The 13,700-nt window shown below is 39.4% G+C and overlaps 1 protein-coding gene across 1 annotated transcript in view; it reads left to right on the forward strand.

Moving 5' to 3' along the window:
- Positions 1-1,459: 1,459 nt before the first annotated feature.
- The window catches only part of crim1 (cysteine rich transmembrane BMP regulator 1 (chordin-like)), a 128,046-nt gene continuing 115,805 nt past the window's right edge, over positions 1,460-13,700 (forward strand). Inside the window, exon 1 of the mRNA XM_081347680.1 lies at positions 1,460-2,341. Coding sequence (XP_081203806.1) covers positions 2,029-2,341 — 313 coding nt within the window. The 5' untranslated portion in view covers positions 1,460-2,028. The remainder of the gene's footprint in view (positions 2,342-13,700) is intronic.

Genomic DNA, 13,700 nt, shown 5'->3' on the forward strand with positions numbered 1-13,700 from the left:
GGGGGTAGAGATGGGTAGGTTTAGGGGTGGGTTTAGGGATCAGGGGGTGGAGATGGATAGGTTTAGGGGTGGGTTTAGGGGTCAGGGGGTGGAGATGGGTAGGTTTAGGGGTGGGTTTAGGGATCAGGGGGTGGAGATGGGTAGGTTTAGGGGTGGGTTTAGGGATCAGGGGGTGGAGATGGGTAGGTTTAGGGGTGGGTTTAGGGATCAGGGGGTGGAGATGGGTAGGTTTAGGGGTGGGTTTAGGGGTCAGGGGGTGGAGATGGGTAGGTTTAGGGGTGGGTTTAGGGATCAGGGAGTGGAGATGGGTAGGTTTAGGGGTGGGTTTAGGGATCAGGGGGTGGAGATGGGTAGGTTTAGGTATGGTATATGTAAGGTGGATATGTATGGTATGCGGTTCCGGCATCAGACTGTTAGGCTGGCGCTGTCGTCCTCACACTGCTATGACGTATGGTTCTGCGGCTCTGCAGTCAGACCTATCTCGTTTCTCCAGAGCTGCTGTATATATGAATGAACTAAATTAATAACTGATGATTTTTACAACCGAAATGAATCTGAACTTAAGCTGGACAATGATACTATTTCCTTCTAGAGCTGCATGCTGTACAGCCGAAACAAACTTTGTTGCATTATTTTCCTGTTATCACTGTAAAGCTGCTTTGAAACAACCTGCATAGTAAAAAGCGCTATATAAATAAAGGTGAACTGACTTTCACAATATGACCAGGAACATGTAATATTAATAAATGTGGCTATTTTGTTTTCACGTTGACTTTAAATGTTTACTTAATGTATGAAAATGACAAACAACATACTATTGCCAATGCTTGCTTGTGGTATAAATGTGCTGTTTTCTTTACATTCAGCGACAGAGTTCAAAGTCAACCAGGAGAGATCAGTGAGTTCACACAGGCCTCAATGTACAATGTTAGAGAAATTGTTGCATTGGGTTTGTCCAAGACTCACAATAAGATCATAAAGATTATTTTAAACCTATATTCAAGATTATGATCTCTGATTACATTTAAAATGATATCGTCTGACAAAACCTGTTTATGTTTAGGCTATGTTAATATGCTACTGAAGTTTGCGATGGGAAGATTTGTTTTAACGTGCTGTCTCTCTGATATATCGAGTGTAAATACTCCTACTATATAAACAAATCATGTTTTGGATGATAGGAAACAATACATGGCCAAAACAAGACATAACAATTCCTTCTACAAAATCGTAGCCTACTAAAGATGTGCAGCCACACAAACTCGAGATTCTTTATGCGGGCCCCACATTCCACACATGCACCTTCACCAGCGGGAACTATATCACAGACTCCTGCGCTTGAGCGTGTCGTGTTACCAGCATTTCCTGTGTCTCATATCTGGAGCGAACGAACTCTCCAATGGAGCAAAGTAATGCGAGATGGGAGTGGTTCCGTTATGAGGTCACGGTGAGGGACTGAACTGAACGCTCAGCAGCGAGCGCAAGCGGTAGACATGAGACGGACGCGATAGCTGGAAACATTTATTCACACAGCTGAATGAATCTCTTCTGGCAACAACAAAAAGAAAAATAACAGGACCGCGTTTTCTTCGACAGGGAACTACTGAAAAACATCGCGCGTTGTCTTTAAAGGCGCAGGACAGACAGGCGTGTGTACGAAAGACTCCAAGGAAGAGGCGCGTGAGGAAAGTTTTCCTCCGCAAAAACAAACTGGACGGAACAGTGCAGAAATCGTGACGCATAAGCCATGCACTGGTTGTACAGCGTGGGATAGTTCTTCTGGTGTCGTTCATCTGAAGGGGGATGCCTTTTTGGTGGCTTTTGTCAACAAAACTTTAACGCCAGGAACGCCGTGTTATTCTGTTCGACAAGAAAACGCGTCTTTCTAAACGGAACATTTCTCGCGCTCGTCCAGAGTCGCTGTTTACTTCTGTTATTTGTTGGTTTGGCTGGAGGATCTGTTCCTCATCGCGTAGTTTGGGGGACAGGGGTTGGGTTGGATATATCTGTATTTTTCACTTTTCCTTCATGGCCTCCTCCAGGATGTATCTTCTTATGAAATGCATGCTGATTTTCCAACTTGTGGTGCTGATCGCGAAAAACAGTCGGGCGCTCATTTGTTTGCCCTGTGATAAATCCAAATGCGAGGAGCCCAAGCACTGTACTGGTTCGGTGGTGTTGGGGATCTGCGGCTGCTGCTCGGTTTGTGCCAAGCAGAAGAACGAGAGCTGCGGCGGGGTTTACGGTCTGTACGGGACCTGCGACCGCGGACTCCGGTGCGTGATCAGACCCCCGTTAAACGGCGGCTCCATCACGCAGTACGAGGTTGGAGTTTGTGAAGGTCTGTATACACATTCCATTTACTCTCTGAAAAGTTGCCATCTATGTTCATTGCTATAATCGAGGCTAATGATTGTGAAAGGAATTAAATAAATCACATCACTTCTGCCTCCATCTGTATTGGTGGAACTAAACCAAAGCGGATGTTTTCTGGCAAGCTCTTTTAACACTTCATTTAGCCTAATAAAACGAACTAATAGGCCTATCATTGTTTGTTACTGTTCATTTGTAGACCTAGTAATTATTTCATACTGGTGCTAGTCACATCCCAATATAGCCAATTAACGGTTCCATTGTTACTGCTAAAACATTGCAAAGATTTATCTCTGAATTCGGAGGATCTGTGATTCAGATATGAACTATTAACTTCTATTCCCAGTGGACTTTTTTGTTAGTAGTAGTAGTAATACATAGCTAGTAGTATCCATCCCATTAGTTACAAGTACGTTCCAGTATACATGTTTAGTTCTTGTTTGTTAGATCGTGTGACTCTATCCCAATAAGCCTAACAAATACCCCTTACAATTCTTACCATGATTGACATGTTTGTAACAATTGGAATACAGTTGGAATTCCAAGTTAGAATGAATTTAATGAAAGTTCTATCATTCAGTGAATAGATCCCAATAAAGTGTATAGGTTTGATAAACTGCAACATTGGAATACGTAGCCTGCTTGTTAAGTTAATAGTCTCTATCTGAGCCACATATCCCTATAGAATTAAATAGAAAAAAATGCCAGTAGCAATGAATTTGTTATATTCCTCTATTATCTAGTGAGTAGATATTTCATAGTGAAACTGAAAGAAATATTTTCCCCAGTGGAGGAATTAAAAATAGGGCTACTGGTAACATTAAATAGATTTAAAGAATGGATGTTAAAACGGCTTGCCACACTATCTGTCTATATGGAAAGGGAAAGAAAATGTGTAAAGTGTAGTGAATCAGTGATGCAATGTGCTGTGTTTGAGATGTTAGAGGATAACCTGGTTCACAGTACAGTAGTGTATTAGTTTCGAGGAAAGAAAGAAAGAAAAACAAACTCCTGAACATTATGAATCATGATTACAGCTAATTTGAGTAGAAATGGACCATTATCAGGGCTCATTAGATATCGTAATGTGACTGTAAAGCCATTATGGAGAGGATATAGTGACAGCATGAGTCAGAACGTAAGCGTCAGTCCTGTCTAGTACACAACAACACATTTCCCTTGCCTTTATAAGCTACATGTCATTTGTAGTAGAGTGAAAGACAGGCGAGCTGGTTAATGTGTTTGCAGCATGTCGGTTTTCCGTTTCTTTGGGTATGGCTAACGGATTCCGTGCTGTTTTTGGACGTGGTGCCAGCCTCGCTCTTTCCGCCGAGGCTTGTTGGTTTTTCATCGGAATGTCTGCTATGCAACTTAACTTGTGCCTCAGCCAGTTTATTTGACATCGGACCGTCGAGGGACGTGCGCTTCTAATATCTTCAGTCATGAGGCATTGCTTCTCGGGATGCGTTTTTCTCACCTCACCTTGATTCAGTTAATTGTGCTGTCAAGCACGTCTTGGCTCAGGGTCTTCTCTGTAGGGGTTTTCTCCCTGTAACATTCTTTTTAATCCTGGGTTTATACATTTCATATTTTGTCATGTTCATGTTTTTAAATCCTGTGTTATGAAGCCTTACTCAAGTGAAACTATGATTACATAATACATGAGCTTTGAACAGTCACATAGCCTAAACTTTCACATGCTGTTTAGTTTCTTCACCTGAGATGTATGAAATGGAAAACATGTTAACTGGATATTGTTTGGGAGACTTTAGAATATCCAGAATTGACTGATATTTTACAGATGAATGTCCCGTTTTAAACTGTAGACTATTTGTCCAATCAATGTTATTGACCTCATAATATAGGCTACAAATGAGAACGTAAACCCACGGTTTACATGTATGCAATTTATGAAATAAAATGCACATTTATTCTATGCAATATAGTTCTATACAACATTTTTGAAAACAGAAATTCATTCACAGTGTTGTCAATGTCAAATATCAGCCGATTTATCGGCCTGTCACCATTTGACTTAAAGGGACTCCACCCAAAATTGAAAATCTAATCATGGAGGCTTAATAATCATTTGCGCAATCTCATGCCATATGTATATGACTTTCTTTACCTCAGATGAACACAAACTGAGATTTTGTGACAGAGATTAAGAGATTAATGTGAGTCCATATTGGATGGGTCCCTCAAAGTTGATGAATCAATGTCTTCTGAAGCGAAACGATAGGTGTGTGAGAGAAAAATACTAATATTTTCAACCTCAAAAACTATAAATCATCGTTTCCGTACAACTTTTAAAATGCAGGTTCATGAGTTCATGCCCGAGGTAAACGCCAGTATATTGTGAAGCGTGATGTAGTAGGTTGAGGATCTGCTTCTACCTCACTTCTCGAGCGAGTTTCACTAAACGTTTGAGTCGAGCTTCTCACATACCTATTGTTTCTCTTCAGAAGACATTGATTCATCATCTGGGGTTGTATGGATTACTGTTTTGCTTTGTTTGCATAGTTATTCAAGTGTAAACTTTGAGGATCCCCATCCACTTGCATTACAAGGACTCACAGAGATGGATTATTTTTCTAAAAATCTTAGAAGATGTCTTAGTTTGTGTTTCATAGAAGAAAGAAATTCATATACATCTGGGACAGCATGAGGGAGATTAAATGATGAGATTTATTTTTGGGTAGAGGATCCTTTTATTTCATGTTTCTGAATTTTCTTTTCTGAATCACCATGTTAATGAAGCGACTACCAGAATGTGTTGTCATCTGAAGAAAATTACCGCGAGTGATGAAAAACTGGCACAGCAATTATCAAGACTCTTAGGCACATTTCTCACAATCTGTACCATTTTCTTAATGCTTGCACATTGTATCGGTATACTTTTTCCTCTGTAGAGCCCTGTCGCTTGTTAGGTCTAGTCCAAGTTGGAACGCCGGCTTGGTCAGAGGACATGCATTGCAATGTCACGGGTCAGGTTTCAGCATGGATGGCAATGAAAATTGAAGGCGTCTCGACCGTTTGACATGTAACTGCCGGGGTGACATCTGCTGTAATTCAGCCAAGAAAACACTGCGGCACTGAGTGCCACAGCTACGGCTGTCAGATAAATGAGTCAGATGAGAGAGCGCAGCGAATGCCACTATAGGCCACGTCCTGCTAACCTCCACCCTCACCTCCTAACAAACTGAGACCTCAGAGGGTCTTAACAGTGAATTAGAAAGTACAAGTGCTGTAGACCGTGCCTGCCATGAGTCACCATGAATTATGAATATCTCAAAGTCCAGTGTGTTGTGGGACATTACATATTTGTTCTGAATTTAAAGGAGAAGTTTACTCCAAAAATGTTTAATTCTGTTATTTATTTACTCATATGTCATTCAAGACCTGTTTTCTCTCTTCTGTGGAACACAAAAAGTAACTCCTGGTTGTGTTTTAAATAAAATGAAATTGACTGACAACAAGAGGATTGTGTTTTAGTACAAGGCTTTAATACAGATACTGAGTCTTGAGAGAATATGATAGAAGGAGCAGTGGCACTTTTGTGATTGTTATTAAATTATTGCGATAACTCACATCTCTGACTATATGGGACATGCTTCAAACTGAGAATGTAAAATATTCAAGAAGAATATTTTAAAGTCTGCATGAAGTGTAAATTCAAATAAATACAAATAAATTGACAACAAGGGGTGTCAAGCCTAAAAAAGGACACAAAAGCAAAATAGCTCATATTACTATCTTTTAAGTTTCCTGAAGCCGAACAAACCCAAATTTAAATGTTGAATGATAATTACAGAATTTTCCATTTTTATGTGAACTGTTCCTTTAAATGGAGCACCACAATCCACAGGGGTGGAGGAGAAAACAACAGAAGCAATTTTCTGTTCGAATTGACCGTAATATTCACGTCCAAGTCTATACTTTCTTGTGCATGATATTATTTTGACAGGCTGTTTACAAGTGAACACATACATTTGAGATGATGGTCCTGAAATGCCCCGTGGGCTTCTCTGGAGATGGGCTTACCAAGCACATCACATGGAACACCCGGGGGGGTTAGTGTCAGGACCCTCCAGGTGAGCTTTCTCTGAGAAGTGATGTATGATGTGCTGCTTCTCTATTCAGAGAAAGCAGTCAGGGGTCCCTGTGTGAAGCCGGCTGGACTTGACAGCCCTGTGACATTAAAGTTACTTTAGGGCTCATCATACTGGTCACTGTATCAATTTGGAAGGGTTCAGGTGCAGTCGTAGTGTTTTACATCTGTAAGTGAACTGTTGCACTCAAAATTCAACTGAAAATGTTTCAAATCTATGAAATTTTAGCTTACCGTGTTTTTCTTGTAAAACTGCTTTGTTTGTTGGCATCCATGTTGCCTGATGATTATACAAGATTTTAACAGTGTCAGAAAAATGTGACTTATAAATCACCATAAAAGACCTAGTATGGAGCCAGAAATGAACATATACTTTAACTTGAGTCTTTAGAAAAATTTGCATGCTGCTTTGCTTTTTTAGGGAAACAATATATTAGCACCACGTTGGTTATCAGGTGATACATTTTTTTTGGGGATAGGTGAGATAGTATTTTTCCCTATTGTGATGTAAATACAAATGAAACAACTTCTCGAACAAGGAAAAGATGTAGGGCGAGACTTGATTTTGTCCACTGGGAATTGATTGGATGGTTGTGGTTTGCTATTGCTATGATCTCATGTGAGTGACAGGTTGCCCCGCATGCCTTCTTTTGTGTTCAGCAGAAGAAAAATGCCATGCAGACATGAGGGTGAGTAAATGAGTAAACTATATTAGCAATTAGCATCCACACCAACGCATTTTGTCGTCTGCTGTTTAAAATGCTTGAGCGCTTGAGCAGGATGGATTCTGATTGGCTGTCAATTTTAAAACAAAATAATTCTGAAAGTGAATGATTAATTCTCTGTGCCGTTATTGTTGTAGTGGCGTGGACTAGAAATTTGTTAGTCGTATTTCTACATAACTAAATGTAAATGTAAACTTAGTACCTTTACTCTTAGTTTTAGTTTTTAGGCTTTTTTTTATAAACATTTTAAATGACATTTCCCTTGCTGTACTTGTGATGCTCTCCTGTTGTGCTGTAATTTATTTGTGTAGCTGACATCCTTGACAACATGCATGGTTGAAATTTTTGACACACTCGCTCTGACCATTTGTGCGGCAGTATATTTACTAAAGCTTCACCTTGTCCACCCATCTGGAATTGGAGCCCTGAGCTTGACAGTTCATATCCCCAACTGACTGCACCACATTACTGTTAATACAGCACTGGGCTCAAATCATAATCTTCCCGGCTAGGAGAAAAGCAGTGGTCTTTATCATTTAAATGGATTCAGACTGGGAAGAATGGGACGTGATTATACACAATCTGTTTGCAGAGAACACCTGGAGAATGAAGCACGCCTGCCCTTATTAATATCATCCACACAAACCCTGGACTCTGTCTGCTAACAAAGCAGCTCCACATTGGCCTTAATCACTGTCAGACGGAGTTTTTTGTCTAAGGCATTCTTCTGCCAAAAACGCTAAATTACCCATCTAAATAAAGGTTATGTGGTGATTGGGAAACAATGCTCTTTGTGATAGAAGTAAACTAAGAAGGCGCTCCAAGTTAAAGTGATGTAAGAGCAGCTCCACTCATTTTAATGTCTAGTTTCATTTTTCCTCACTAGCAGGTGCACTCGGAATCTGCATGTTTTTTTGTTTTTTTTTTGTTTTATTTACTGTAAGTCCAAATATGCCTCTCCGAAGTAATAAAACTTATGACTTTCCAGGAAATCCCTAATATGGACAAAGGCATCCATCTATCGCTGTAGCTGAAAAATAAGAAGATAGAAACACTTTGACTTATTAAACATGAAGACAATAAACACACCACCGCAACATAAGAATAAAGTATATTTATAGTGCAGTACTAAGCGACATTAGCCTGGGTTTCCCCATGCTGCCTTGCTCGCAGCACGATTTTATTCTCGCTGGTAGGCAGTCTGGACACCATGGACTAGATTTTCCCCTGAAAAAGGGAACCAATCACAGAACGGGGAGGGAGCAGCAAGACGATGATGACACCGAAGCAGTTTGTTTATATCTATGGATCCAACATGGCATCAGACTCGACGTTACCTTCTACCCTCATGTTTATCTTGCACAAACGGTAATATTCGCTAAACGCCATCCTGTATAAATAAATCTTTGACCCATCGTCTTTTTTCTCGTCGAAATTCTGTCACTCTACATACGTCATCTGGTATAATTGAAGCGATTGGCTATGAGCTACGTACAGACGCATTTGATAGACATTCATAGCGCCCAATAAACGGCTCTGGGCATTCGTAAACCACGCCTCAAATACGAGAAAATGAACACGTGGTTCCAGACTTGGTCTGACGTTATAGCCAGGCTAAAGCGACATAGCATTAATTAAAGTATAGAATACTACAAAATAATATTCTGTCTGCTAAATTCTGTGAAAAGAAGCCAGATCCCAAATGGAAGTTATTTCAAACACTCGACTGACGTTATGAAGTGAATTTGTAAAAATATGTAATGTTTGGCATGTTTTGGTTTTCAAATGCCCTACATTACCCTACACCTACATCTAACCCTACCTGATAAACACTCTATTCCCACTATTAAATACCCATTTGGCACTTTATTTCCATTTTTTTGATTATTTTCTTAATTTTTATATAAAATAAATGCTACTCCGACCTGATATGCAATGGGAAAAGGGAGACGAATGCGGATTCTAACTCAGATCTGTTGCGTCAAAAGCGAACACCACCGTCTACTCTCTACGCCACTGATCCATAATTAGCTAGGTTTCTTTTGCATTTTTCTAAGGCTTAATCAGACAATTGTGTGCAGAGTTAATGTAAACATCATCTCCCAACAAAATTGGTTGCACAAAAGCACTGTAAATGTATCATAATATGCTGTGAGAGATGTGTGCTATATTCCAAGTCTACTGAGAAAACAATGTTATTTGAAGAAATTGAAGTCATTATTTATTGACGTTCTTCTCATCCAGTGAGCTATTAATTGACGGAACGCTGAGTCAGTTGAGACCTGGATCAGGTGACCGTTTTGAAGCTCTATTCTTTGTAATGGCATGGGGGGGGGGGGAAGACCAGAACAGTAATACAGGTTTGGAGTAACATGATGAGGGTGAGTTGATTATGACAGAATTTTTGGGCAAACTATTTCTTTAAAGTAGAGCATTGCTGCCAGCCAAAGTGCATGTCTGTGTCTATGTTTTTCTTCTTTTTCACAAAAAGGGACAGCACAGGCAGGCTGAAATTTGTAGAGAGAGAACCGGTTGTCTGGTGTAGTCAGTGAAGACAAGCGGAAATGTGTACCCCCTCTCGGCAGCCTCCCTGTCAAGCACTTCCCTGAAGTCTCTCTTCTGCTCCTCAGAGTACTAAGTGTCCTCGGGGGGTTCTGCATAGGGGCCGGCGGGACTTTTCGTGGTTATAATTCAGAGGCTGGAAAGTTAGTGTCAAAAGGTGCTCTGCATTTGAACAATGAACAGGCGATACAGACCGTAGACACTGTTGCAAAAAAGACTTCTTCCCCTAAAGTCAATTCTAAATTGGCTTTGCAGACCATTTACTTCTGTAATATGACAATTCAGAGTGAAATGGTATATTCAATAAGGAAAAAAAGGGATGGGAAATGATTGGTTTGTGAAGGTGGGCATTATATTCCTGAATGGAATCAAACCTGAGGCCTAAACTCTTGTAAAAAAGTAAAGATTTTTCAAGGTGGTGATTTCTTATGGATTCATACGATGTGATTTATATGGAAAGGTGAATGTGATTTCACCAAATGCAACATGTTTCTGGATCAACATCTTTGTTGATCCTGGAACAACATTCCAATCAGTTTTAAGGGACAAGTTTCCAGTTTATGTCACGTTTAGGCTTACAACCATGTGCTTCAACATCAGGGTTATTCACCTATCATCTCTCTCTAATTTTAGGGATAAGTTATGGGCAGGGTTAGGTTTAAGAGTAGGGATAGGACTAAATTTTCGGACAGGAATGTTGATCCAGGATCGACAAAATATGTTGATCCAGGAACATGTCTTACTTGACAAAATCATCTTGACCTGTATGAAAATGTGTGGGTTTTTTTATCCCATAACTCCATCTCTAAACCCAACCGACAGTAAGCAGGTTGTACGTAAATGTATGAATGAGATCGTATGAATTCATACGTATTATCCACCAATTCGCCAAAATGTAAAAGAGATATTGTGTTGGCTATTTAGTTATTGGTTGACATTATGCATTAGATAGCCTGGGTGACCTAAATATTACTTTTATTAATTATACATTTGTTTTAAATTATATAATTAAAAGAATTTCAGTAACTTTTAAAAATACTTTTTTTTAATCGTTAAAATGAATTGCACTGATGAATCGTCCAAAGCAACATCAGGAATCAAATCATTAAGTATATGCTAAATTATGATGAAATTGTTGAATTTATTACCAGATTTTGGGTATTAATAGCTTTTCTGATTTATAACCAGCATTTGTCTTCCTATCTTCACTGTCTTTCATTGGTTGCAGAGTAGCGTTTAACGTCTAGGGTGTTGAAAATGCTGTCTTTTCCTGACAGAGTAATTAATTGGTTTGGTTGCAAATTAGCAAGCATCTCTTGCTTGAGGAAGGACTCCTGCCTTGATAACAACCAGGTGCCACTGCAGAGTACAGCGGGAAGGCCATGTATCAGCTAGGAAAGGACGATATCATGCTTTGATATCAGCAAAACAACACTTTTCACTGCGCTTGTTTATGGAGAACCGCTGTGTCTTCATTTTATTCCTTGAGTTTTTCTGATTCTACAAGCCTTTTGTGAGATTTTTTTAGTTGCCTCTTCATCTACCAGACTATATTAGGTAACATGAGGTGAGAGTTTTCCCCCTGTTTTCGAATAGTACAAGGCTTTAATACAAATACTGAGTCTTGAGAGAATATGATAGAAGGAGCAGTTGCACTTTTGTGATTGTTATTAAGTTATTGCGATAACTCACATCTCTGATTACATTTGTGAAATGCTTCAAACTGAGAATGTAAAATATTCAAGAAGAATATTTTAAAGTCTGCATGAAGTGTAAATTCACTCTATCCTATGCCTTATTTATCTTATTGTAAAAGCTTCATCCATGCAAATTAAAAAATATTTTGAGCTCAATATTTGTTTGTCAAAATGTCAACTCAATCTTCCAGTGAAACGACAGACTTCTCTCTGGTGACATATACCAGACTTCCCCAATAATTTCATCCGCTTAAACCCAACCCTTTCTTACAGTCAACCCAAACCCAACCCAGTCGACAGTCCCTGCACCATTTTTTGTTTCTTTTTTGATAATCTGTTTCACTCAGATGTTTGTCACAATACAGAACAAAGGATCTGTTAATACTTTTGTTACCTTTTTTATGGTTTTAGTGAATGTAAAAACTAAGACCATTTTAGACTTGTGACAACACTACAGTAATCCTGCTGTCAAGTGTCTCCAAATGATCGTATTTTCAAAATGAATGTAAATGGAATCCTCCACAATGTTGTAATTTCCAGTGGGAAATTATATTTTATTGAACACTGATTGTCTTTCTGGGGTTTGGAGGCGTATCAATTAAATACTCATCATGATACACGCAAATGTGTCATGATAGAAGTTGTAATTGTGAATGTGTACCAATTACATTGTACTAGGGTTATCAAGTTAGCACGTTAATTTTCTGAGATTAATTAGCCTACATTAAACAAGCATTTGGTCATGACTGGAAAACCTTGAACCTGCTTTTAACTGAAAACACTAGTGATAGGCTTACATTTAATATGGAAATACAACAAACAGTTTATGTTGTAATAAGCATATCATGTAATTAATTCGATTACCATTTTTAATTGACATCTCTAGTATGCAGTTTTGTATTGAATTCAATACAGCTTGCCAGTAAATACGGCTCATGTAGCTCGATAATGGATTATTATTATTATTATGGATTATTATGGGCTGACTTGGTTTGGTATTTCTTATCAGTCATTGTGCTTGGAGCACTAATATATAGTTAACAAATTAACTCAAATTACTCTTCATTTTTGTTGCATTAGCACTAAAAACATCCCGTGTTTGTCAGGAAGTGAAAAAGAGAAATTGTGAAATTGCATTCATTTTAATCTGACTGAAATCACTTGAATGCACATCACGCCGTAATTATGATTTCTGAACTCGTAAGGAGGATCTTCCCAGGAGGTCTTCAAGGCAATGCTGTCTGTGAACATGCCAAGCTGAATCCCACTGTGTGGTTTGGACCGCCGCGATGTGTTTATCATGTGAACCCTATGCCAGGCTACTGACAACCCTTGTTTGGCAGGGGACTCGACCCTCCACACCCAGCTAAACGACCCGGAGCTGGTCTGGAGAGCCATGCTTAGTTACGGAAGAATCAGCTGTTGACAGCAGCTATTTGGGGACTTCACCCCTGTGGCTTTGGTGAAAATAACAAGCGCACAAGGCTTTGGAACATAAGCTTCAAGTCCTTGATTGTTAGAAGATCACATACTCGCAGTCCCCTATATGGGGACCTTGTGTTCTTGCGGCCCACGGTATGGGTGTTGTGCCGTACAGCTGGAATCACACCCATCAAATGCAGATGACCGAAACACTGGGCCACAAGTGTGCAGCTGTGACTGACCCTACAGTGAACATACAAGGGCGGGTGAAAGGAATGTTTTTCCATGACTTGTTTATCCTCAGAGTATTTAAAGTGACCCACCCAGGGGTTGAGAAGTTATGGATACAAAACAAAGTCATTTAGTAGCCTAATTTGTGCTAAATCAAATTGAAGGTTTCTATGCAGTACCAGGCAGGTTTCTACAGAAATCTTTCTGACTCAACAGCCGAATTGCTCATAGAAGCACAAGGCCTGTTATTTATTGGCAAGCGGGCTGCATTCCTCGGAGGCCGAAAGACACAAATTACAAGCATTCAGATGCATCTACATGCATGCGCTGGTACTTAGTATATACACTGGGTCTGGTTGATGTGTATGCAAATAAATCTGTGTTTTGGACCGATTCATTAAAACTCTACTCTACTACTCTACTGTCATTTATGTTACTAAGTTCTAGTATGGAAAATTAATGGTCAAATGACATGTATTAAAATAATTTAGTAATAATGTATTACTTTACAACTCTATTTTGCCAAGTAAGACATGTTCCTGGATCAACATAGATCAACATTTCTGCCTGAAAATGTAG

This window comes from Scardinius erythrophthalmus (assembly GCF_964197995.2).
Source record: "Scardinius erythrophthalmus genome assembly, chromosome: 19".
Lineage (NCBI taxonomy): Eukaryota > Metazoa > Chordata > Actinopteri > Cypriniformes > Leuciscidae > Scardinius > Scardinius erythrophthalmus.